At 43.0% G+C, this 25064-nt stretch overlaps 1 protein-coding gene across 10 annotated transcripts in view; it reads right to left on the bottom strand.

Moving 5' to 3' along the window:
* TNRC6C (trinucleotide repeat containing adaptor 6C) overlaps positions 1–25064 on the bottom strand; it is a 103267-nt gene that overhangs the window by 29355 nt on the left and 48848 nt on the right. For 9 of the 10 annotated variants that reach the window (XM_054170440.1, XM_054170439.1, XM_054170444.1 and 6 more), the window contains exons 4-5: positions 23608–23934; positions 4079–6673 (exon numbers count right to left, since the gene is read on the bottom strand). In XM_054170440.1, coding sequence (XP_054026415.1) covers positions 4079–6673; positions 23608–23934 — 2922 coding nt within the window. Of the gene's footprint in view, positions 1–4078; positions 6674–12188; positions 12400–23607; positions 23935–25064 lie in introns of those variants that run through there. The other variant, XM_054170448.1, reaches the window with a different exon arrangement.

Below are 25064 nucleotides of genomic sequence, written 5' to 3'. Positions count from 1 at the left end.
TGTTTTATAGAAATCAAAACATAATTAACATTGGGCCAGGGCCAAAAGGAAATCCTCAAGGGAAAGTGAAATGTTAACTAAGCTGTGGCAGGATGCAGTTGTTTTCCCTCAAAATAACCCTATAACCATTTGGATGGCAGGAATTATTTTCCTTGAAGTTGTTTTTGGTCTGGGATAAATACCAGACTGCATGACTACAATGGAGGGGACCCAAAATATTAGAACTTTGTGGAGACGAAAAAGGAAGAAATTAGGTAGAAAAGAGGTTGTTTACTAAATAGTCACTAGTTAAATCTGCTAATAATAGGAAAGAAATGTGTGTAAAAGGGAGAGAGATACATATATTAGAGAGTCACCTGTAACCCTCAACCTTTCAGATTTCCATTTCCAGACAGATATTCCAGTTCCTGTGGTGGAACTTCGTGCCTTCTTGTATTGCTCACCATTAGAGAAGTTCTCACTTGGCTTTCACCAATGAGATCAACCTTGTGTGAAAATAGGAGGGCAGGTTTCTCAGCATCATCCTGGCTGTGCCCCAGAACTTGGTGCTAGAGGGCTGAGCACCTAACAAGAAGATTTTAGTTTTTTCCATGAGCATCCTCATCCTATAGGAGACCAAACTTGCTCTGGTTTCAAATCCATGCTGATAGAAATTTCAAGTAAGAGCAACATAGCACCTGCATTCTGTTTCACACAAGTAACACTCAAACTGCCACTGAGACAATGGCACAGGATTATAAAAGAAATGGAGAGATGTCCAGGTGTCCCAGAATTTAGACTTGGTTCTGTTTTTTGAAATTTCAGCTCCTTGCTCTCTAGGAACCACAAAGGACTGAAAATCTCCATGGGGAAGCCTACCTTCTCTTTTGTTGCTTATCTCATCTAGAGGACATGCAGCTGGAACTCTGCCAGGCACTACCTACCTCACAGAAACAGGAAAGCAAACCTACTCGTAAGCATTTGGAGGGATGATCTGGTGCTGTCTGGGATATAAAAATCTCTCTTTTCGTCACTCCTTGTATCAAAGTTGCAAGAGTTAAATGAGCTAGTAAGAATTATGCACAAATAATTTCAATAACAATTGAATCTAAGGCTAAACAACTAGTTTTCTGCTCCTCTTTCTGAACAGCTCACCAGTGGTTTGGGAGCATCCCCTTAGAGCCAGAAAGGACTAAGCTGATCACATTATCTACCCCTTGGTTTGTTTTTCTCTCTTTTTTTTAATAGAAGAAGAAATTCCTTAGAGCATTATGTGTTTTCATCAGTTGTGCACCAACATCTGCTTCTCATCAATAGCTTTTAAGTTCTGTATTTAAAGAATTTTGAGAACTTCTGGGGATGGGCCACAACTTGAACAACAAGACTGAAACTTGGCCTCCAGTTCTAAACTAATGTAATATAAACTCAAAACCCAAAAGGGACTGCTGCTCCTTTGGGAACAGCTAATCAGTGCTGTGCAGCAAAATTAAATCCACTTCTCTGCTTTCAGATGTGTCTCTCTGCCATCTTACAGCTACGCCACATTGCCCTACTTACACAGGAACAGAATCCATGATTCCCTACTAATGATATTCCCTGCCTACCAGGGAATCATAAAAAAATGACTGGCAAAGCAAATCATGACCCATGCAGAAGACAAAATGCCAGTGGTAACTACTCAGTTAAAGAGTTGTATGATTTTAGATGAGCACTTAACCTGTGCCCTAATTATACAACCCATGGGTTGCATGGAAATGTTATACATGGAAAAGAACCACTGTCAGAGGAAATGTGGTTGTGGCTTACAAAAGTCTCCTGGCTGCAGGATTCTTGTCTCTCTTACTTGCAGAGGTTGAAAATGCATAGCCAGTGGGACAAAGAATTGGAGTAGAAAGAAAGAAGGTTAGACAGCCCAACAACAAGCTGCAAGCCTATGCCTGTGCCCTAGGAAAGCTGCCCATGACTCGCTTCTCATCTTCTAGCTGTCCCAGACGGGACATGATTTGTAGATGTTTTAAGTCTGTGTAAATTTCCACCAAGACCAAGAGATTACTGCTCTACAGCTGCTGTGGATGCTGGTAAAAATAGGTCTGCTGTACTTGCGATGGGGAAGCCCAACAGCGGTGTTTTAAATGACATTTTTTACTCTCTCTCTGAGAGGAGCATCAGACCAGCTCCTCTTTGGCAGAGTCAAAAATAATGATGGGCATAACACAAAAAAACACAGGGGGCTGTTTCTAACTTCCATTAGCAGATTAGACAATAACTCCTCAAAATATTACCACGTATTGCCTTTACATCTGTACCTCTGTACACAACTGTAAGCCTCTGTATGCAGAAATACATAACCAAAGGCCAGATTTATGCTCTTAACTAAATATTAATCTCAGAACTGTACTCTAAATTAGCTTCACTGATACTGTTTATCCTCTTTCTTGCATGCTGTTTTAATATATATTCTGAAAGTTGTTTTTGCCTCAGTGTCTTAGAATCTTGCTAACTGACACGTTTGCAAATGCACAACACTGCCATTTTACCCTGGGATAGGGCAGTTGGAGCTGATGGTCATACATTAATACGCAGTTCTCTGACTGCATACTTCAAAGGAACCCTTCCTCTGCTCCCATAGATTCTCCAGAGGAATTACTGCAAATTAACACCAGTTTTAAATTCCATTTCCCAAACCTGAAGGACCCAGAACAGTAACTTTTTCCTCTGCAGTGTTAGATGATTTGAATAGCATTAGCAATATATGGCTGCCTATCAATGGTTTTACAAGCAGTGACGTAATGAAAACAAAAATCAGCAAAACACCAACCAAAGCAAAACAACCCAAAATACCCAAAACCCAACCCCCACCCCCACCCCCTTTCCTGTTACCTCCAGTACAATTAAAAAATCTGAATTGGCAGCTCAAATGAGTAAAGTTTCAAATATGAAGTAACCTTAAGGTAAACAAATTCTAGATCAGGTAGGTTGCACTGACCAAGTACAAACCTATTCAAAGGTTTCTCCTTCTGTAGGACATTGTTTTATTCAAATAGATACTTCCAGCTGTTGAAATAGTTGACCAGACCAGGGAACGTGAGACTATTTTTATACAGACCGTTACTGTAAGTCTGACTTATTTCAAAACATCAAAGAGAGGGGGAAAAAAATGATGGAAACAAGAGAAGTAGAACAAATCCCACTTGGAGAAAAACCACAGTCAAAAAGACAATATTTAGCCATGACCAAGACGAAACAAAAACTTGGGAGATAAAAATCAGATGAAGAATTTCAAAGGGCACTACGACATTTTGTTTATTCTGAGACGTCTGTGGTCATGATACAGAGCAGGGCTGCTAGGAGCTTTCATTTAAATGCCTCCCTCCTAAGCATTTTTCTCATTTTTCCCCCATTTCTATTTCTTGCTGTTTGTCTACAACAGTACTTTGAATAGAAAATTCCTAGATGCCTAAAAATTTGTCTTTGGAACACAGTTGAAACTTTTTCCACCCTGAATATTAAGATCTTTAACCAAGGCAGCTTTGTAAGAACCACACAAAATCCAGGACACTACCTGTGCTTGAAGCCTGAGGTATGGAAGAGAACCACTTCACAGAAGACAACAAACAGAAGACAAAGAAAGACCAACAGCCTACCTAGAGTCATCCAACACTTCAACATCTGCTGCCAAGAGATACGGTTTGTAGGAAAGAAACATGCAGAGTGCCTAAGCAAGAACACAGGCTGAGCAATGGTAACAGAAAAGAGGAGGAAAAGGGTTAGCCAAAAGAAGCCAAATTCTCAAATGGTTAAATTAAAAGAAGGTGCTAAGACACTGTGGAAGAGTTGGCAAAATAAACTGGCATCAGCAATCTAAGACATTGTTTTAACTCTTCCTTGTGTTCCCTGGGACTATGTAAGCTTGTGAGTCGGGTTCCTGGGTGCTGTCCGCCAGATAAGAAGTTAACACTGCTTCAGAGTACATGAATGAAGTCATTCTGTGAAATCCATACAGGATTTGTCTTTAACACATAACCACACACTGCTCAGAGCAGACAACACTCAGCAATCTCTACTGCTATCAAGCATCTTACAACACTATTTTCATTACCTGGACCAAGCAGCGGGGACCGGTTCGGCTGGGCACTTGACTGGTGCGATGGCTGAGGTTCAACCATGTTTGTGTTGATAATGGTGCTAGTGGTGGTGGTGTTGGTTGTGGTACTGCTCTGTATTATAGGATTATTTCTATCCCACATGTTTACAGTCTTGTTGTTGTTGTAATTTGGGTCGCCCCAAGCTGAGGTACCATCATCGATTTCCATCTTGCGGCGAATGGATGGTGGAGATGGCTCTTCCCAGCCAGTTGCCTCACAGTTCTCTTTTTGTTTGGCTGGCACTGGCCCACCAACCCACCCTGACCCCGTCTGTTTTACAGAAGCAGCTCCTCCCCAGTTACTCACATTGTTGTCCTGGGGTTTGTTAGCCCAATTTTGTTGGGGGCCTGACTTTAAAGATTCTCCCCAACTTGTACCTGTATTAGCCTTGCTGTTTGTGCCATTTCCCCACCCACTGGTCCCAGACCTTGTGGAATCATTCCAACCAGACCCTGATCTACTGTCAGAATCCCATCCAGATCCATTCTTCTTCCCATCACCCAAGTGTCCGGGAACAGACGATGAATCTGTCCAATCTCCACCTCCTGAAGTCCAGCTTGGATTTGATTTCTGTCCATCTCCCCAGTTTTGAGATTTGGGTTTCTGAGGTTCACCCCAGGTAGGTGATTTGTCCTCCTGATTTGCGGTCCCACTCCAAGCGTGGCCGCTTTTGGCAGCAGCAGCATTATTAACAGTAGTAGAGCTTGCTGACTCTCCCCAACCCCCGGGGCCATTTGGTGCTTTGTTGTTATTGTCTCCCCAACCTGTGTTTGTTGGAATAGCTGCCGGTGGAGAGTTGACCCACCCAGATACTGAAGAGGTATTTGTACTGTTCATGATGGACCCATCGTTCTTCCCCCCTGAGTTTGAAGATTGAGTAGCTGCACAACCCCAGGCCTCTGTTCCATTGTCATTCTTTCGTTCAGACCTCGGGGACTCTTCAAATTCCCAGGCAGTGTTTTGCTTTACAGGGGTCTGTCCCCACCCCGTATTGGACAGGACCCTGGGGTCAAGGTCATTTCTTGGCAACTGAACTTGCCCTTGGTCTATCATCCCTTTGTCTCTCCTCCTGCCCTCTCCAGCCCCCTCCCTCCCAGTACTGCCTTCATTTTGACTCCCACCGCTGTCATTACTTCCTTCGCTAGCCGTGGTGCCAGATGCTGCAGCTTTGGCCCAAGAGTTCATTTGTTCATTGCCCTGCTGCATGGCAGGGTTTGGACTGGTAACACTGGAGCTATCCCACCCTGCCGATCCTTTCCCATTGATGTCGCTATTGGAATGCTGGCTGGAGGGCTTGCCCCACTCCCCGTTCACACCATTGCTGGTGCTGCGGTTGGGGTGGCCCCAGGCTCCAGAATGCATACTACTCCCAACACCGCTGCTGCCACCACCCCTGCCCCACGCCAGTACCCCAGGACCAGAAGGGGGCCCCGAATCCCACGCGCTCGCTCCATTTCCTTCCTTTTGCACAGCACTGCTGGATCCGTTTTGTTTAGCACTTAATGCTGAGTTCACAGTGTCTCCATTCCCCTGACTGAACCCAGAATTGCTGTTTCCTGTGGCAGGATTACCTGGGGACATCCCCCACACTGAACTGCCCATTCCTTCACCACTGCCCCCGCTGACTTGAGAAACTGATGTTCCGTTAGCACCAGGAAGGCCTTGCAGGTGGGGCGGGATGATGGCCCCCATACCAACAGCCATCCCCCAGTTCGGCAGTCCGTTTGTCTGCATTGCATTGATAGGGTTTGGTGAAGAGTTCATGGGGTTAGTGTTATTTGGTCCATCAGTGTTAAGGTTCTGAGGTTGTACGCTGAAAGACACATTCTGAGAAGTGGACGTTTGTGGTTCTGTGCTCTCTTGCGGCAGCAAGTTTCCCCAAGCACCTAAGGTGCCTGTTGGGTTCCCATTCTGGTTGCCCATGTTCTGACCTATGGCACTGACTGGACTGCAAATACTGGAAGGGTTGCCTGCTCCCACAGTTCCTTCATGTCCAAGTACAGGCCAGGCAGCTGGATTGGCATTAGGGTTAAGGTTAAGATTAATGCCAGCATTTGAGTTGGAAGCACCCCAGCAGTTCTGACTTCTACCATCTCCCATCATGTTGTCCATCTTTCCATCCCCACCACTGGCAGAGCAGTGAGCTAGGCCAGAGCTGGAGCCCGCAGCCACACCCCACACTCTGGCTGAGTTGCCGTTACCGTTTGCTCCGCCAGCTCCAAGGGCACTCTGGTTAGAAGTGCTTTGGACGAGTGCTCCGTTGGCGCCATTATTGCCATTAGTTTTCTTTGTATGTCCAGTGAAGTTGCCTTGGGCACTCCCTGTAGCCATGCTACTGTTCTCTGAGCCACAGTTGGAGGCAGAGTCAGTGTCTGTAGTACATTCTGAGGCAGACTCAGTCTCAGCTCCGGTAATGGAAGGCCACGCTTCCTTGTCAGTCCTGTCTATTATCACTTTATCCCAGCTGCAGTTGCCTTCACTCCGGAAAGCGGGCTGCTGTCCCCAGTGGGAATTCTCATAATGGTCTCCCAATCCACTGTGGCTGAGATCTGAAAGAATACAACAAGGTTAAAAATTAGTCCACTGTTCAAACAGTGCAAAAGCCCTCTATTAGCTACTACTTTGCATGCTAAACCGCTAACATTTAGCTTACATACTGTATGTAACAGCAATTTGCCTCACTACAGTGAAGCACCATGCACACACTTAGCTTGGCATTTTTATTCTGGTTAAAGTAATGGAACAACTCAGTTTTAGAGTAACAAAACTGGGTTTTATCCCTCAGTATACCAGAATAAAAAGACTAAGCAGGCAGTAAATGAGGACAGCAAATACACTAATTGATGTGGAAAACCTAAAAAGCATATTTGGACAAAACACAGTAGAGCATCTAACAGACTCTTACCATTCATCTTGACTCAATTCTCATTCTCCAGAGAAACACAAAGAAAGAGCATCCAATAAAAAATGTCAAATGCCTGCCTGTCATTAGATATTACACACCCACATCACACTCCACACACTAAATTCATACAGCATTTAGGTTCATGACCTTTCCTGTAAATAAAGGTAGAAACAGAGTCACAGCCATCTTCACTCTTCAGTGGCAGTTGTACATTAACACCGCCACGGTAACTTACATTTCAGCAGAGAACTTGGCCATTTCTAATTAACAGACAGTACTGTCAGGAAGCTGCTTCTTAAGGGATTTATGTGCAGTTTAAACATTCCTTTGTGCTTGAACATACAGTCCAATCCCCCCTCCAAATGAGTGAAAATCAATGCTATATTGTACAGACACTCCAAAGATGGTATTGTCAGAGCACTACCCACATTCTCATAGATGCCAATCCAAAGAATTAAACAACATCACCTGAACACCTATTTGCCTGTTAAGAGCACAATGCTAACCTAGAAGACACATCCCTGCTCATGCTGAGAACTCAAACTCAGGTGGCTTTTGCATTTACTTCCCATCCTGGTGGCTCTCTGCAAGGTTTCTAGTACAGATGACTCCTTTGAGTTTCTTTTGATGGGAATTTTATAGCAAGCACTTGAGCCTGATCCTAGGGACGTGTCCTAGAGACCATCTGCAGAACTGCTCCTCTTAACTCAGTGTCTAAATAAAGGAGAACGCTGCATATAGACACGTTACAAATTTTGGATGTCAGTTATTTTTACTTGCTGCAAATTTGCAGAAACGTGACTTTGAATTTTTATTTGGCTAAGAGCAGCATTTTGTGGGGAGGATGGATGCAACAAACCTCCCAAAGAAGCTGTTACCAGTGGAAGTCTTAATATGCATTAATTTAAATCACACATATTTTGGTGTGATCAGCTTCTCTAACTGCTTCCAGTTAGAAGTGTTCTGATGCTGGGGGGAAAAAAAAATAGAAGACTATAAAAAGTCTCCTATTCACATATTTCACCTGCAGCTTCTCAAGAAAGAAGGTGATTACTTGGCTGCTTCAAGAGTTATCAAGATAAAGAACTGCCTTTGAAAAACACTAAATAAACTGAAGCCAAAGTATGAATGTTAGAGAAAGGATGAAGAAATTGTCTTAGCTCATCACCTGCTTTTTCATGATGACAGGAAAAGCCAAGCATTTCATAGAAAGAGCTAAATAATTGACAGGTGTACGACAAATCCAAAAGAGAAAAGAAGCTGCTTGGTTTTACCCGGATTCTTTCCCCTACATGCAACAGCTAGAAAGGAAGAAAGCATCCTGTTATCCCTGGGTAAAGCCAACTGCTTACATTAGGAAACTAAGGAAGAAAGTTGAAAATTTACCTGACAATCTAGGTTTGCCTCACAGGTGTCAAATAGAGACCAGAATCCCAGAGAAGCCTGTGAAATGACTTTCAAAGGGTCGACAGGGTCAGAAAAATGAGCCAAGCAGCATTCTTAGCAGAGTAGGAATGAACAAAGGCAGAAAGCAGCAGCAGTCCAGGCCAGAAGATAAGAAGTTGAGGCAAGCAAGGAATCAGATAAGAGGAGTTGTGTGAGATTTTTTTAAACACCGTGGGTGGTGAGATTTGGCACTGCATTTCAGACATGACAGAAAGATTTCAAAGTCGCTTGAAAGACATTGTACCAATAAAAAGGTCCTGTCAAAGCTGAAACCTAAGCTCCATGTGCACTGCCCAAGGCAAGTGAGAGCATCTGTGCAGGGCAGGTTTGTGAAGAAGGATCAAGAGCACAGTGCAAGACGTCTCAATACGCACAAAAAATGGCACCAAGACTGAGGAGATGATGAAAGGGAGCTACTTGTTTAATCATTTCTTTCACTTTTCTCTCTCCTCCAAAGATGGTGGTTAAAGCAATGCTCAAGTTTGAAAGCACTTAGGAGACAGAAAGTAAAAGGAAGGGAAGAGTTGGGAATGGAAGGAGATGATGACAAAACAGCTTTGAAAGGTGCCTGTGAGCAGGGAGAGAAATGGTTCATTAAATAAGGTACTGGGATTTTGAAGAGCAGTCAGAGAAACAAGAATTTAAAAAAAAACAAAAATCACTAGAAAATAGCCAAGTGCCTGAGCCTGGAGAAGCACATTCACTCCAGACAGGGTCTCACCAAGTGTGGTTGGTTGGAAGCAGCACATGATCACCTCAAATCCCTTCACATTTCAAGGCTTTGCAACTCCAGAGTTACTCCATTTCACGTACCACCTACACAGTTCCTCCCCCTGAGGTTCAGATTATGCCCTCAGCAATAGTCCCCAGCTAATCTCTAAGTGGTTGCTTTGATAGGGATTACGCTAATTCTGTGCAGGTGACATAAATGAGCAAGCCCCTCCTGGAAGAGCAGTGTACCTGTGGTGGCCTGCCCTGCTCTGCAGGCAGCAGCACCATGCTGGTACATTCTTCAAAGGTAAGATTCAAAAATGAGAGTAAAGATGTGCAATAGCTGTCCAAATATTTACTGAGACAATTGGTTCTACCACCAAAGGTTGATGCTATAAAGCTGGTAAGAGACAGGACAGATAAAGAGAAGGGGGTGGGGGGTGGAATTCACCAAGTACACAGAAAGCTGCAAAATCTGTGACTTTCCTCACAGACAAACATAACAGTTTGAGGACAGGGCTGAACCTGAAGAGAGTAATTTTTATAGTCTTATCTCTAGAAGCAGATAAGCAAAAGACACATTTCCATTTTCTCTAGACTGTAAAGCTAGGAGCACAGTCCTGCTTAATCCACAAGGACTTTAAACATTTGGGAGAAATAAAGGAAAATATTTTGTATGCTTAAATCCAGGGAATATTTCTGGGTGGTTGAGGTTGGGTTGGTTGTGGTTTTTTGTTTTGTTTTGGTGTTTCATTTTTGGTTGGTTGGTTGGTTTGGGGGTTTTTGAGCACAGATCTCCTCCAACTTTCTAGGAAACCAACTCATCACAGAGTGAGTTACTTTTCTTCTTAAAGCTGTTAAGACTAAAATGGGAGACCCACTAAAAAAATTCTTAAGAATCAATTCTTCCATCTGCAAAGATCATAAAGAAAAGCACTACAGCCCACCAGAAGCATTTCTATCCTTCCTGTGTGAAGTGAGCAAAGGTTTTAAACAGCACACCAGGAAGAGGAACCACGGAGATCCTAATGCTCCTACACCACTAAGTGGTTTTTCATTTCACATTTTGTGTTTGAAAATCTCAGTTATGCATCTTTTATAAAATATGGTTCCCTTATGAACAACATTTCTTCAGGAATCAGGAAGGAAAAAATTAATCTGAGGACAACAGCTCACATCAGTTTGAAACAAGCACACAACTTCTGTCAAATCAGCAATCATACCTGCTACCTGAAAAATGCAGGGCTTTGACTGGTGCTGCCAATAAGCACTGGAGGGCCTGTTTTGGTTTGCTTTAATTAATATCCTTCATGGGATGGGAGGAGATTGCTGCTATTATTACATACTGTACCCAACATACTTTATCAACTTCAATTTAGGCATTATTAAAAAAAGAAAGCATCTTTGGACAATGAATATGAACAATTAGCTGCAAAATCAGTTTAATGTTTACACAGATAACAGATGTAGAGGTTGACTGAAGTGAAATGGGAGACACTGCTGCATGCACTCCTTAGAAAATACTCTGCCTGCACAAGAATATCCCCAAAACTTCAGTCCTCCTCCAAAAATGTCATTTACAATAATAACTATTTTCATGTTTATACAGCTGAGTTAAAAGTAACTGCATCTTCCTAACTCCCATTATAGCAATTAGCCTGAAGGCTGCGCAGTAAGATTATGCATCTTCAACTACAACAGAACCTTCACCTGATACAGGAACCAAGCTATGGAAAGGTTGCAAAATGGCAAAGCCTGGGATCAACACCTCATGAGAACCACAATGTTAATAAGTTTTGTTCATCCAGTTTCAAATCAAATCTAACAGTGACTCCCTTACTGCTGGTTTTCTCTTTCAATTCATGGTAGTCAGTGTAACAACATCCAAACTCATTGGCTGGTCCTGTCCTGCCCAAAGGATGGATTACCCACAATGTTTTTTTTGCTCTGACACACAGAACAGAGAAAAACCTCAAAGGCCACTGACAGTCCTGCTGGGGATTTGACTTGTCACAAAACAACTAGTGATTCTGAGTAGGAAGTTGAGAAAAGAGGGCACATCCATTTCCCCCCTAGCCCCCCAAAGAAATAGTTTTCAGTTCAACACGAGCAGCTCTTTAAAAGACTACACAGAAGTTTTTCTACATCTAAATCAGATAGCAATTGCCAGAAACATTTTAAATGCCTGATCAAATGCAGCCTCATTCCACAAAAGACCATGATACATGCTGAAGAATGAAATATAGTGAAGGAGAAAATCTGGGAATTGTAGTGCTAATATTTCAGGTTACCTGCTACATCCAGCTCTAAGCTTACACCGAGACAGGGCAAATTCAAAAGCTGTCATCTATTTGAAGCCACTTACAAAGCTAACTTACGACGAGCCTCGCAGATGTGAGAAAGCTGAAATTTTGAGCAGCATACATAATGTGAAAAGACAGAAAAGGGATGGAAGCATTGAACAAAACAGCTCTGTTTTAAAGCTAAACCATCTTTAAGTGCACAAGTGGGAAAGCCTGTTACCCTGTTTTCATTTTCTGCACTACGACATCAGAATGTAGCACAGGGGGTAAAAAAAAAAAGCTTTTAAATGCATTAAGGAAACGAGCAAAGAAAAAAAACAACCCACCACACACAACATTTTTCATTCTTAGTAGAGATCCCACTAAATGCTACCTCTCCAAAACCACAAAAGCAGCAGCAGAAAACATGGGAAAGAACTGCATTTTTCTGCTCAGTGCAACAAATCTTTAGCAAGCAGCTCACTGCGAAGACGCCATTTTATCAAACCTGAAACGCAGCCAAAAGCTTAGGACGCTGTGCTGCTGCTCCCTCTCTGAAATGTTATGTAATAAATTGATTTAACAGAAGCAGATGCTATTTTCTCAGGGTTAGGGTTACTACTTCTGGTTTTTTTTTTTCCTCCCCTTTTTTTCCCCTTTTTTTTTTTGGGGGGGGGGGGGGGGGGTGTCTAAAAAGGACTGATGGGTAATAAAAAATACCTGAGGAAAGGAGCCGCCCAACCATCCTAGGAGACGCTACATTGTGTGCAGAGCTGTTTCTACTCCTGCATCTACGTTCTCCAGGGCTCTCGGCTTCAATATGTCGGCTGTGTACAGTGTGAGCCTCATCCTGTAGAGCTGCCAAGAAAATCTCTCTGTGCAAGCGTGCGCCCAGACAACCTGCAAGCTCGGTCGGGCCTCGGTTGCACTGGCTATGGAAATGCCCTTTCCACGCACAGCCCTCCTCCCCCTTCCCCTCGCTCCGCTCCTTAACTCTAGGTGAAGGTATCAACAGAGTAGGATTTTTAAGCTTTGATTATCTAATTGCAGCTGACACTAAACCGATCTTCCTTCCTCTTTAAATTCTTTCAACTGTCACAAAACATTTTCACTTCAGGACCCAGCTACAATTAGCACCCTAGCCGCTTTTCTCTCGCTTTTGAAAGTCAGCCAAGAGAAGACGCGGGCGCTGCCGACTGCCTGCATGGGCAGCAGCTCCTGCCCAGCCTCTTCCTGCCAGTCCCAGCCATAGCTCCAGCCCGGTGTTCTGCCTGCACAGGCAACATATCCTGCCCAGCCTCCTCCTGCCTGCCCCAGGCTCCTGCCTCCCCAATCACAGCTGCTGCCTCCAGCCCCACATCCTCCAGCCTGCCCCAGCGGCAGCTCCCACTCTTGTCAGGCAAGCAGCAGACCAAGTCCCAGTTGTATATTGGCACTCTGCCAAGCCCTTAATGACTTCCCTGCCTCCATCCAGAAAAGCTCTAAGTGGCAAACACGAGCATGTTAATCAAAGGCTCTGTTGTTTATCAACCTTGGGAAGCACTGCCCTAGACAGCGCGGCTCAGGCGTGTTCTGCCTCCTGCAGCCCTGGCACCGACCATCTTTGAACAACTGCAGGCTGGCAAGCACTGGTTCCCTTCGAGCCACATGAACATCCAGAGTGTGAACAGAAGGAGGGGGAGGATGAATGTTTTCAGGACCTAAACATCATTACAAATCCTGGGGACACACTTAAGAGAACTTTTATCAATGCATCTATATAGATCTCAAAGGCTAACTTACACACAGACTGCCAGTACACCTTATACGCTCCCTTTACAATTATTTCCCCTTCTCATTTCCTTGCTCTTCCTCCTCCTCCTATCTGCCCCAAATACATCTTAATTACACAGTAAATGGAGCACGTTTCAAATTTGCTGTTTCAATTCTTGTCAGGTGTTCACTTGAGCAGTTTCACCCTCCTGCACTGGATCACTGATGTCTCTTTAAAGGTTTGGCTGCATTCTCAGGATTGCTGCCACTTCACTACCACAGCACAATCGCTGCTGCTATTCTTGGCTGCAGAACTGTTCCACTGAAGCACTCCTGAAAATAGTTAGTTTCCTTCTGCAGACGTTTATTCAGTTTCTTTGCAGTAGTTTCTGAATGCTGGATGGGGTTTAACCTCATTTTAAACACAACAGATGAAAGGGAATTCAAATTTTTGGGTCCACTCAGAAAACTATTTCAAGTGCAACATCAGAGTCAAGTCTGCACTAACTTTGAAGTTCAAATTTTGTTGTGGTTTATTACATTCTTTAGTACCAGCTAGACATGATTGACATTTCCATTAGTTGAGATTATTTGTCAAAACTGAAGAGAACAGAAGACACATTCCCATGTTCATTGTGTTTTTCTAACATATCTAACATACCCAACTTCAATTTACAGAGGCAGGTACTGATGAAGGGCACCAAACCAAGGGGACTCTTTTTACCAGACAGGGGTACATAGAGAGGTAATGAAGAATCCCAAGAAGAGTCAGAGCCTACACCAAGTTCTGGGGGCAAAATGAAGCACAGCTTCCACTCCAGCCCATGCTGGCAGTGCGTGTTCCCTTCCACATGCCCCATCTTCTAGCAATCTCGACAGGCCATGTGTCTGCTAAGTTTGAAATCCTTACAGTTACCTGCAGATTGAAAAGAGACCACTCACCTGATCTAAGGAACTATTCCTGCCAAGTCACCAAAGAAGCCCTTCAGCAACAGGGACATAACATCCCCAAGTGCTCTATCTCACTTCCTCAGATAGCTTTCATGCTGGCACGTTTTTCCTAATGTCTAACCTTAATCTTCCTTGTTGAAACTTAAGCCCATTATTTCTTATCTGATCCATCACAGGCACACAGAACAGATCGTTTTCTTCCCTGCAGCGGTCATTTAGGTATTTCTGCATTTCCAGTTCCAGTCTTCCTTTGACTTAGGAGCTGCAATTCCTTCAATCCATGCAAGCCTCGCTCTCAAGACCTCTCTACTCATCCTTCTGCAGTTCTCCCAGCTGGTTCACTTCCTCCTGAAGGCACAGTACCCCAAACTGGACTCAGTATCCTGAGGCCTTATCAGCAGTGCCTCCTGGGAAGCAGTAGTTTATATCCTTCAGCAGGTCTGTTATCTTTTCAACAGTGTAAGACCATAAATCTGATTTATCCCATGGCCAACTCCAAGTTAATTTTTTCAGCACGATACTCATGTCGCCGCCCCAGTCAAAATAAAGAACCTGTCCCTTTATGTCTTATTCAATGAGATAATTTTTATCACCACTACTCTATATTGTAGTTTTGCCTTCCAGTTGCCTTGCACTCTTCTCCATTTGGCAGCATTGAAAAAAGGAAATGAAGGTTGTTTACAGGCACAAACGTGACAGAAATACCCAAGAGTACAGATTTACACTCTCACTCCGAACATTTTCAATCTGCCAGTAAGGACTCATAGCTACTCCCTTGTCTACATCTTCCTGAGCAGCTATGACACTTCTTACAATACACTTCATCTCCTACTTCCCACTTATTTACACCACCACACATCCATCACGAGAATGTCTTCTGAGGTACTGTCAAAAGCTGTATAAAGTTGACTTTAGGACAGGATTTTCCCCTCCCATTTTGCAGTGCCTGTCGCACTGCTGACAGGGAACTACTCTGCTTTGGCACGACCTGCTCTCCACAAACCCACGCTGGCTCTGTGCATCTCCCTTTAAAGTTCTAAATGTACAGAAATAGCTGCTGTGGTTATTTTTTTCTAGTATCCTTGTAGCAGATTCCTCTGACTGATCTGCAATTCCTCCACTTCTCCTTTCTCTCCTTTTGCCATTAGTTCTTTTAGAATAGAATAGAATTTTGTTTTCTGGTTCCAGTTCTCACACTCTGAGGCAAGCAGGTGGGTCAGCTTGCTCCAACCCATCCTCAAGGTCTGCTATGAATTTCATCATGTCCAGACACTTGGAAACATTTTATTTCCTTAAGTTCTCTAATTCATTACAGCCTTAGCTCTAAACCAATCATTAGTTTACAGACAGACAAAAGGCACTGAAAGTATTCCTGATGCCATCTCTCAATGGCTTTGTTGAACATCAGACCAATTGCACTGGCCTCACTTTTACTACTGATGGACTTAGGAAAGTGTTTTATTTGTGTTCTTTGTTGATGTTTCTTTTTTTCTCCTAACAGCTACAAACTTATTTGTTTTGTATTTGTTTTTTTCCATTGCCCTACCTGTTCCCCAAGCTGTATGAATGCAGTTGCTGATAATTTTCACATGACCTTACTCCCTCTGCTCTTCCCAAAGACCAAACTCTTTACTTCGTGGTGACTTTGACCTTAATTAGTTGCTTTCTACCTTTTACTTCTCCACCATAAGAGACAAGTCCTGCTACTTAATCTCTTCACACACTTTGTCAGGGAACTGCCATCTGCACATTTTAACACCTTGCCAGACTCTGCCTCCTGACCCTCCTCCCCCCAGACACCTGGGCAGTTCTATCACTAGAGCATAGCCACACACAGTGAAGCAGCTCTACTGACTCTGAAGCAAAAGCAGCAGCCTTTTGAGTCAGGACGCTTCTGCACAGCTCCACTCTCTGAAAGTGACGACAGCAAGATCTCAGTTATTTATTTTTTCACAGATTTCTGGTTTTCCTTCTTCTGCTGAAAAATTCTGATCACTGTCAAATACATTTGAAGCAGCGGATTTGTTTTTCACGCCCTGCTGCCTGATGTCAGATAACACACAAAATACAGACAAATTCATTCCAAAGATTAGTTTATTGATGATTTTTTTTTAACCATCCTTTTTCATTCAAAATGTGTTTGCGCCACAAAGATTCCTGCTGCTCTATCAATATTCAAAGCACTTTCTGGAATTGTGGAGAACTGACACGGCAGATGAGACCCTTTACTAGCCAAAACTCACTTCCCACAGACTTCCCCATTGCTGCATTTCAAGAACTGCTCATCACTCAGGAGAGTAGCTCCAGACAGTACCTACTGGCCAGATTCCATCTCCATGTTAACTGCTACATTCTGGTCCTTTCAGGCTGTTTGCTTCACTTCCTTTTGACTAAACATACACCTGTCACTTGTGACCTTTGATAACACTGCCTGACTTCAGGGACATCTACCAGACAGCAAGCACTATCAAATGGTAAACAAAACCCTGAGGAACCAAACAAGAAGACAGAAATATAATCACCACTCATGCAACATCTGGTGGTACCTGAATATCCTTTTAACACTAATTGGATGAGACTATTGACAAAAGATGTCATCCAAACATATCCTGGTAATTTCCATGTAGGGTTTTTTTCTTTCAACAAGTGGCATAACATCAAATTTGATCACACCTTCACACAGGCACATTGCAGATATGTTGTGTACAAAGTAAGCTGTAAAATGAGCTGCTGCTCTGCGAATCACGGCCAGCAGCTAACCCAGCAGCTAACCAAGAGGTGCACAACTTGAAGCCTGGTAGGAGTTTGATTGAGGGTAAGCATTATGTGTTTGCTGCATAGTTACCTTCCACAGAAGCAGTATAAACAGCCAACTCTTGCGCTACAAAGGAACATCACCATGCTAGTCCCTTCATTCCAGATCAACAGCAATGGTATAATGAAGCAAATCTTCCAGGTATTGCAGAGTACACTTTACAAAAACAAGTGTACTTGCTATAGAAAGCGTGAAATGGTATCCACAGAAAGTGCGCAAACAAGATGAGTAAATACAAATGTATTATCTGATCCCTGGTATCTAATTTCTAGCATTTAGTGCTTTGACTACTAGCTATGAAAACCAGAATACAGCAATAAAGCAAATTATGCAGAATAAAGCTATTTCTAAAGTTTCTGGGTTTGTTTCTGTAACTTTCCAACTAAAAGCAAACCCACAGTAAATTTTTTTGCAGAGATGTTCTGCTAGTGAAATAAGAGAATACAGGCCCAAAGAGATAAAGTTCAGCAAATTATTTCCATACAGGCTGCTCCCACATGTGCTTTATTCATTAAAACTCATGCCACCAGAAATCAGCTGAATCTTATTTCAAACTGTGGGAATGAGAAGTTATTCATATACAACAGAAACACTTTTGCACATACACACCTCATCTCAAATCATCACAAAGCACAATAAGCTAAACTGGGCTGCTCAAACGTGCCTTTAGGTTTGAAGGTCACTAGTGCTTTGCTAAATCTGACACAATAACTGTATGTCAAAGCTTATCTGTGTTTTCCAACTATATTGACTGGTTTTAGAAGAGAGATTATCTCTCCCTAAAACTTTTCTCTTACTGTGACTTAACATCTCTGTAGGATTGCCCTATTAGAAGGAACTCTGAAGTAACCCTTGAGAGGCTGAGGGAGCTGGGATTGCTTAGCATGGAGAAGAGGAGGCTCAGGGGTGACCTCATTGCTCTCTACAACTACCTGAAAGGTGATTATAGCCAGGAAGGGGTTGGTCTCTTCTCCCAGGCAACCAGCACCAGAACAAGGGGACACAGTCTCAAGCTGCGCCAGGGGAGGTTTAGGCTCGAGGTGAGGAGAAAGTTCTTCACAGAGAGAGCTGTTCATCATTGGAATGGGCTGCCCAGGGAGGTGGTGGAGTCACCATCCCTGGAGGTGTTCAAGAGGGGATTGGACGTGGCACTTGGTGCCATGGTCTAGTCATGAGGTCTGTGGTGACAGGTTGGACTTGATGATCTTTGAGGTCTCTTCCAACCTTAGTGATACTGTAACCCACAGTCAAGGTACTAGGTATTTAAAATTAGTATTGTCAGACTCATTTTGCCAGGCTTGCTTCCTAAAAAAATTCTCAACCCCAAGGTTAACAGATCTTGAAGAAGAGATAACCTGCCCCACAACGGCACTCAGCCACTTCCAGCTGCCCACCACACTTATTTCAACACGCGCGTACCATCCCCCAGGCAGGAATGCACTAACTCCTGCTAAGGAAATTCTGAAACATGCCATAAAACTTCCAGCTTCATAGGAAAGGAGAATAAAGTTCAGCACAGAATCTGACATCAGCCCACAGTAGGAAAATAAATCTCTGAGGCTGCTGTCAAATTCTCACTTCCCAGAAAACAAGAGACAGAACAAATTAAGAGCGTAACTCTTCAGCTTCCACAACGATTTTGTGTCCTCTCTGTCTGGCTGCTGCAGGAGCTGCTCGCTTCCATTTCTTTTTAGGCTTATGGAACATATGTCATGGATCTGTTCCACGAAATACTCCACTCATAAATGCAAAGGAAGGGCAGAAGTTTCAGCATGACTCCTGCAGGACATGGTACTTTTCCTCTGAGGTGCTGGATGTTGCTTTCACATTGCTGAATTGCACAAAAGTGAAAGGCATCTTCAACAAAAAAAAAAGATTACTTCTTTTGATCTTTGTGCTTCTAATCATCAAACACACAGTGGTTGCCTGGAGACTCTATACAAACTTCACAATTTGTGAAGAAACAAAGGAGGATGTATTACTTGTTATTTTTAATCTCCCATGGTAGCTCCCAGGAATTACCTTGTACATCACATGGCAAAAGGACCACTCCGTTAATGCCTCTCACCTTAATGAGGGAAGTTAACTATTCACCACAATTATTGGAGTCAGCTGGCTAAGCAGGGAGGGAAGATACACAAAGCTGCATTCTTCAAGTAAAAATAAACTAGACTAGGTCTGGGCCCCTCAGTTTAGGAAGGATGCTGACTTGCTGGAATGTGTTCAGAGAAGGGCAATGAAGTTGGTGAGGGGTTTGGAACACAAGCCCCATGAGGAGAGGCTGAGGGAGCTGGGGTTGCTTAGCCTGGAGAGGAAGAGACTCAGGGGTGACCTTATTGCTCTCTACCTGAAGGAAGGTTGTAGACAGGCAGATGTTGGTCTCTTCTGCCAGGCAGCCAGCACCAGAACAAGAGGACACAGTCTCAGGCTGTGCCAGGGGAGGTTTAGGCTGGATGTTAGGAATAAGTTCTATATAGAGAGAGTGATTGCCCATTGGAATGGGCTGCCCAGGGAGGTGGTGGAGTCACCGTCATTGGAGGTGTTCAGGAGAAGACTTGATGGGGTGCTTGGTGCCATGGTTTAGTTGTTTAGGTGGGTTGGATTGGTTGATGGGTTGGATGTGATGATCTTGAAGGTCTCCTCCAACCTGGTTTATTCTATTCTATTCTAGATATGAGAATCCTGCCCATGAATTACAGATACATCTTTCCTTCAGGGTAATCCTGAGGAGTACTGTAAAAGGGGTATCTCAAGAACAAGCTTTGTAGCTTAAGGTAGAAGCTGCAGACGAGTAACTGTTCCACTGAAAAATGCTCCACAGTACTACAGAAAAGAGTTAACACAACAGTTAACAATGAATAAATTAAAAACCCCTGTTTTCAGGGCATAAGATTTCTGAAATGTTTTATGTAATCTGAAATGTTTTAATTTCTTCACAGTTTGTCTAGATGATGCTTTATGGATTACCATAAAGGAGAAACAAGAAGTCACTTCTCTCCTCCACTCCACTGATATTTCCAAATGATAAACCTGACAAAGAATATATTAGTGGTCATTAATTCCCACTTGCCTTACACTGGCAGAACATCCTTTTTAATTCATGACACTGCAGTTAGAGTTCTGATAAGTGTTTTGGATATGCCAAGGCAATAGATAACAGAAACTGCTGATAAGAGACTACAGAGATAAAATAGTGTGATTTCTACAGTGAAAGGGCTGGCAATGCCTCTCTAAGAGCCTTCTTTGTATCCAGGTAGTTATAAATAGGACCTGGAAGGAAGGTGGTTGCATAATTTCAAGTTAACTATGAGGACTAGGGCATTATAAACAGAAAAGCTACAGCTATGAATTTACATTAGGTAACCTCTGGCTACGAGAGGTTAGCACACAACAATCCTGACTCTTTGATTAGCAGCAGGTCATCCATCAAAAAGAAGAGTTACTACTGTTTATCAAGAGTAAGCACACATGGAAGACTTGCTTGGGCAGAATCCAGCACAGGTCTAACCAGCTCTGGCTAGGCAATCAGGCTACCCGAGAGGGAGAAAGCCCTAAGCAATGATGTACTACTGACTGCCTCAAGACTTTGAAGATGTTTAATAATGTTTATGAAGTGATCACTCTTCTACAGTGCAGGTGCTGTTCAGATAAAATTCCTGTTTAGATGGGCATCAGGTACTGATTCTTCTGGACAGCTGTGATACATGTGTTCCTTCACTTTCCCAGAGAACTTTTACTTGCAGGCTCTTTAGTAAATACCCAGGGAACCAGAGACAGACATTTAAAGGAATCCAGTTGGTACTGATAAGAGAAGGAAATCTCAGTAAGATTCCTCATGTTTAAAATTCTGTATTTTCATATTCACGAAAATATGACCCAGTTTGAACTAAATTTCATGGAAAATTTATAACTTAAGTGCTAGAGGATTTCAGGATGTAGAATCCCACTTTTTTTCCTAAGGCTGATAGTCAAATCCTAACAGCTGAGATGAAAAGCCTTTGGCCTTCCCTGGGTACTCTTTTACTTCTTTGCTCCTCAAGGTGAAGATGAAGCCAGCCTGAGAGACTGAATGAGACTGTCAAATATAGGCACTTCATGGCTAGAAAGGTCTCTCAGCAGTGAGATGCCATACTCCCCTTTGGGCCTCACAAAGCAGGCACACAGCTGTCGCCGCTACACTCTGAACTGGATGGAGTCATTTTTTCTCTTCTATAAACTGCAGCTAGAGAACGAACTGGTGCTCCACCTGCTGGAAAGAGAACTGAAGGAACTCCACCGTTCTGCAAGTTCTTCCTACCAGGAAGATGCAACCATGCTTTAAATCTCAAAACACAATCTCTTCCTGTCAGCAGACAGTAGCCAAGGATTCGGCTTGTCTAAGATTCTCTACCCTGCTCCAAGAAGTGCGCAGAGATTTTTCTGGTGCCTTTGAAAGCTTTTGTTTTGACTTTACACAGCAAACAACAACCTGACAATTCTGACTGTGTGCACTAATTGCTTTCAAGTAATACTTTTGCTGAGAGTTTGACATGGGATAACTTGTTTTGTGCAATGTGGAATAACAGCACAAAGCTGCACTCCTGATGGCTGCACTCCTAATTCCTTTCATTTGTACGAGCTGTTACTGTATTCAGATTTTTTCCAAGAGTAAAGTAGCAAACTAATAACAAAGCAAACTAATTCAACAGGGTAACACATCTGCCAGACTGATAGACGACAGAATCAAGCCTTATTTTACACAACAAGTTAAAACAGGAATCAGGGAAGGAAGCCTAAAACCTCGAGATTAAAATGCATCTGAGCAAGATTCAAAGTCAGGCAGGTGTTAGGTAGCATGCTCTTAAAGTGAGTTCTTTTCTGGATTGTTATGGTTTATGGTAGACTGTTTCAAGATCTACAGTATGTTCTTACACATCAAACAAAGTTGTATCAGATAGGTCTATAACAATGCTTTGCAGAAGTCTAATACTGGCCCTCAACAGCCTGAGCCACTTGAGTTGGTCATCTGCCTCTAGCATATAAATAATTGCTGGATGCCTCAAAATAAATTTCTTTTATATATGTGTATGTATGCATTTTGTATTATGCACATAAATATATCTCACACAGAACATTAGCCTGGTAGTGAACAAACACCTCCAAATCAAAAAGAAGCCACAAATGTCAGCCACCAACCCTGATGAACTATGACCTGCAGAACAGATGAGAGTGCTGCTCCCTAAAAAACCCTCATCATTCTAAGAAAACAATGTTTTATTTTGCCTTTTCAGAGGTGTATTTCTGGGGAGCAGCTGAATAATATTTTCCTGTGAACTTTGATAAGCACAAAAGGTGTAATTTTGAGAGATCATTTCCTTATCTAACTAAAACTTCTAAGGACAACACCAAATAATTTTCTCTGCTGGAGCTCAGTATCACAGCAGCAAGTACAGCAAAAATACTGAAAGATTCACTAATGCCCAAAGGGAAAGAGTGCAGACAGTTCAGCTCCGTATTTTGTGATGTCTGACAGTGCTAATGAGTGATAACGAGCAACACTTGAGATCATACAGAAATTACTAATATTCAAGCTATCAAAAACCCCCTTGTGACTTAGTCCAGATAACTTTTTCTAAGCCATAGATAGCATTCTCTGATTTGCCTAACACAACACACACAGCAGTGATGAAAAAGGTGATTTATGCCAATTACTGACTATGCTCATCTCCACTGCAAGTTACATGATCTCTAGCACAGAAGGGCAAATAAGACGAGAGCTGCTGCTCAGGTCCTCATTTGCAGCTTCAGGAAAATAAGGGTAGCCAAGAGACTTACTCCTCAACATGCTATTTCCAATTGCCAAAGGAGGGTTGGGGTGTCTATCTTCAAAGGATGGAATAAAGGGGTAGAAAGGCCTATGATACCAAACTACTCTTCCCAAATCGTTATTTTCCCGATGTGAGAAGAACAATTGAGAGCATAAGCAAGTAAAGGCATAAAAGTGTCACAACACAAGCAAAATTCCTGGGCTTATTCCACATAAAATTCTATGCAACACTCTCTTTAAAGACCATTACAACTGCCCAAATGACCAATGCTTCTCTAAGAAGGATCAAAGAAGAAAGGCTTACATTTCCTCAAGATCATATCTGTTATAATTATCAAAGGAGTGGGAGAAAAAGGGGGAAAACGCCCCATAGCTCTAAGCATCTAAAGATTCCAATTCATAGCATGGTTTGGGTTGAAAGGGACCTTAATGATCACTTAGTTCCAACCACCCTGACACAGCCAGGGACACCTTCCACTAGCCCAGGTTGCTCACAGCCTCATCTAACCCTTGAACACCTCCAGAGAGGGCATCCACAACCTCCCTGGCAACCTGTTCCAGTGTCTCACCACCCTCTCTGTAAAGAACTTCTTCCTAACAGCCAGTCTAAACCGGCCCTCCTCAAGCTTCAAGACCTAGAAATTACATCACCTGTCTGTAAGACAAAGAGCAACAGCATGCACTTTGCTTCAAATCCTGTTATTTTAAGACAATTCTTAACATCTCTTTAAGTTTACGCAACACCTGTGGTGGCACTGAAGGACCTCACTACGTAAAGAACAAACTGGTGATATCCACTGGAGTTCAATCCTTACCTGTTTGGGTCTTACTGGGATGATGCTGTCCACCTGCTCCTTGCTGTGGAGGAGGACTGGCCCCTGCTTGCCCAGTGCCTTGGGCTGGGCTGGTGCCGGTCAGAGCGCCGGTGGGCAGCGGCTGCCCCCGCTTTAGGAGCTGCTTCTGTTCTTGCTGGCGGAAGCGTGGAGGCACCTCACGAGGCAGGTAACGGGATGCAGCCGGCTGCTGCCCATTAGCAGACGCACGCTTGCCATTGCTGCTGTTGGTAATAGTGCTGGTGGAAGTACTGGTACCGGTACCGGCAGGTTGGGGCTGGCTTAAACTGGTCTTAATAGGTTCTGGCACTACAGGAAAGAGTAAAAAACAACAACAAACACACAAAAATAGCTTTAATATCAGACATTTTGTGGGGTATTTTTATCTGTAACTGAGCAATGGGATAATGTTTTTCAGTCTCCCAAGCAGCAGCTGGCAAACCAGGGACTATAAAAGCACATAAAATACATTCTAATAAACAGGCATCACAACCAGAATTCAGGGCTGGTTTACTATGCACGCAGCCTCCTGAAAAAGTTTTATGTAACTATTCTGAAAACTAAGTCTAAAAAACCTGATTTCGTACGGCTGTAAAATTTACATACCAGCATACAGCCAATAAAGGCTTCACACCCAGCTCCACCAGAGCCTACGTGTCTCTTTTTAACCAAACAAACCCCCTGGCCTCATCTCACACCCTTCCCACTTCCCAGAAGCTAGCAGCACACAACTGAGAAATTGGTTACTAGAAATAATCTGGTACCCACTGCATGAGGAGAGGAGAGGACAGAGCATCTAGGCTGCGGACTGAACAATTCCCATCTACAACTCCAGTTCACACCAACACTCCAGTGGTCCCCATATACACAAATGTGTCTGTCTATGTATGGGGTGGGATGTTTATAGTAAATAAACACTACTTAGGAAAGTACAACACTTAAAAGAAAACCTCTGAATTGTTATCAAAACCAGTCTTGTTACACAGGTCCTCTAAAACCAGTACTCAGCCTGTCTCTAGGCTTTTCACACCTGAAAAACTGATTGACACACACACACACACACCACCAAGCAGCAACAAATAAGCATTGATGCAGCATTGAGGATGGTTTCAAAGTGAGCAAAGACTTGGACAAGCAAAAATATGCCAAGTTTGACAGAAAGCATCAGCACTTTGTTTCTCCAAAGACCTTTATTTTGGAAGCCTAAAAAAAAAAAATTCACCTCTGCTTATCTCTACAACCAAAAGAAGGGAACAAAGAGAATAAAACCTTCTTTGCCTTTTCAAGTTTGGAAACCCAACAGTTTATCCTAACTCTGACAACTAAAAAAGTAGATGAAAAAATGTCACAAAGCGCAGAATAATTCATTTCAAATACCAAATCTGCATATTCAACATGTACCTGAAACAGTTTTGCTTCCACAATACAAATAAATCTGT

This window comes from Dryobates pubescens, chromosome 20 (assembly GCF_014839835.1).
Source record: "Dryobates pubescens isolate bDryPub1 chromosome 20, bDryPub1.pri, whole genome shotgun sequence".
NCBI lineage: Eukaryota > Metazoa > Chordata > Aves > Piciformes > Picidae > Dryobates > Dryobates pubescens.
Note: the sequence above shows the minus strand (reverse complement) of the source record. Positions and strands in the feature narration are given on the sequence as shown.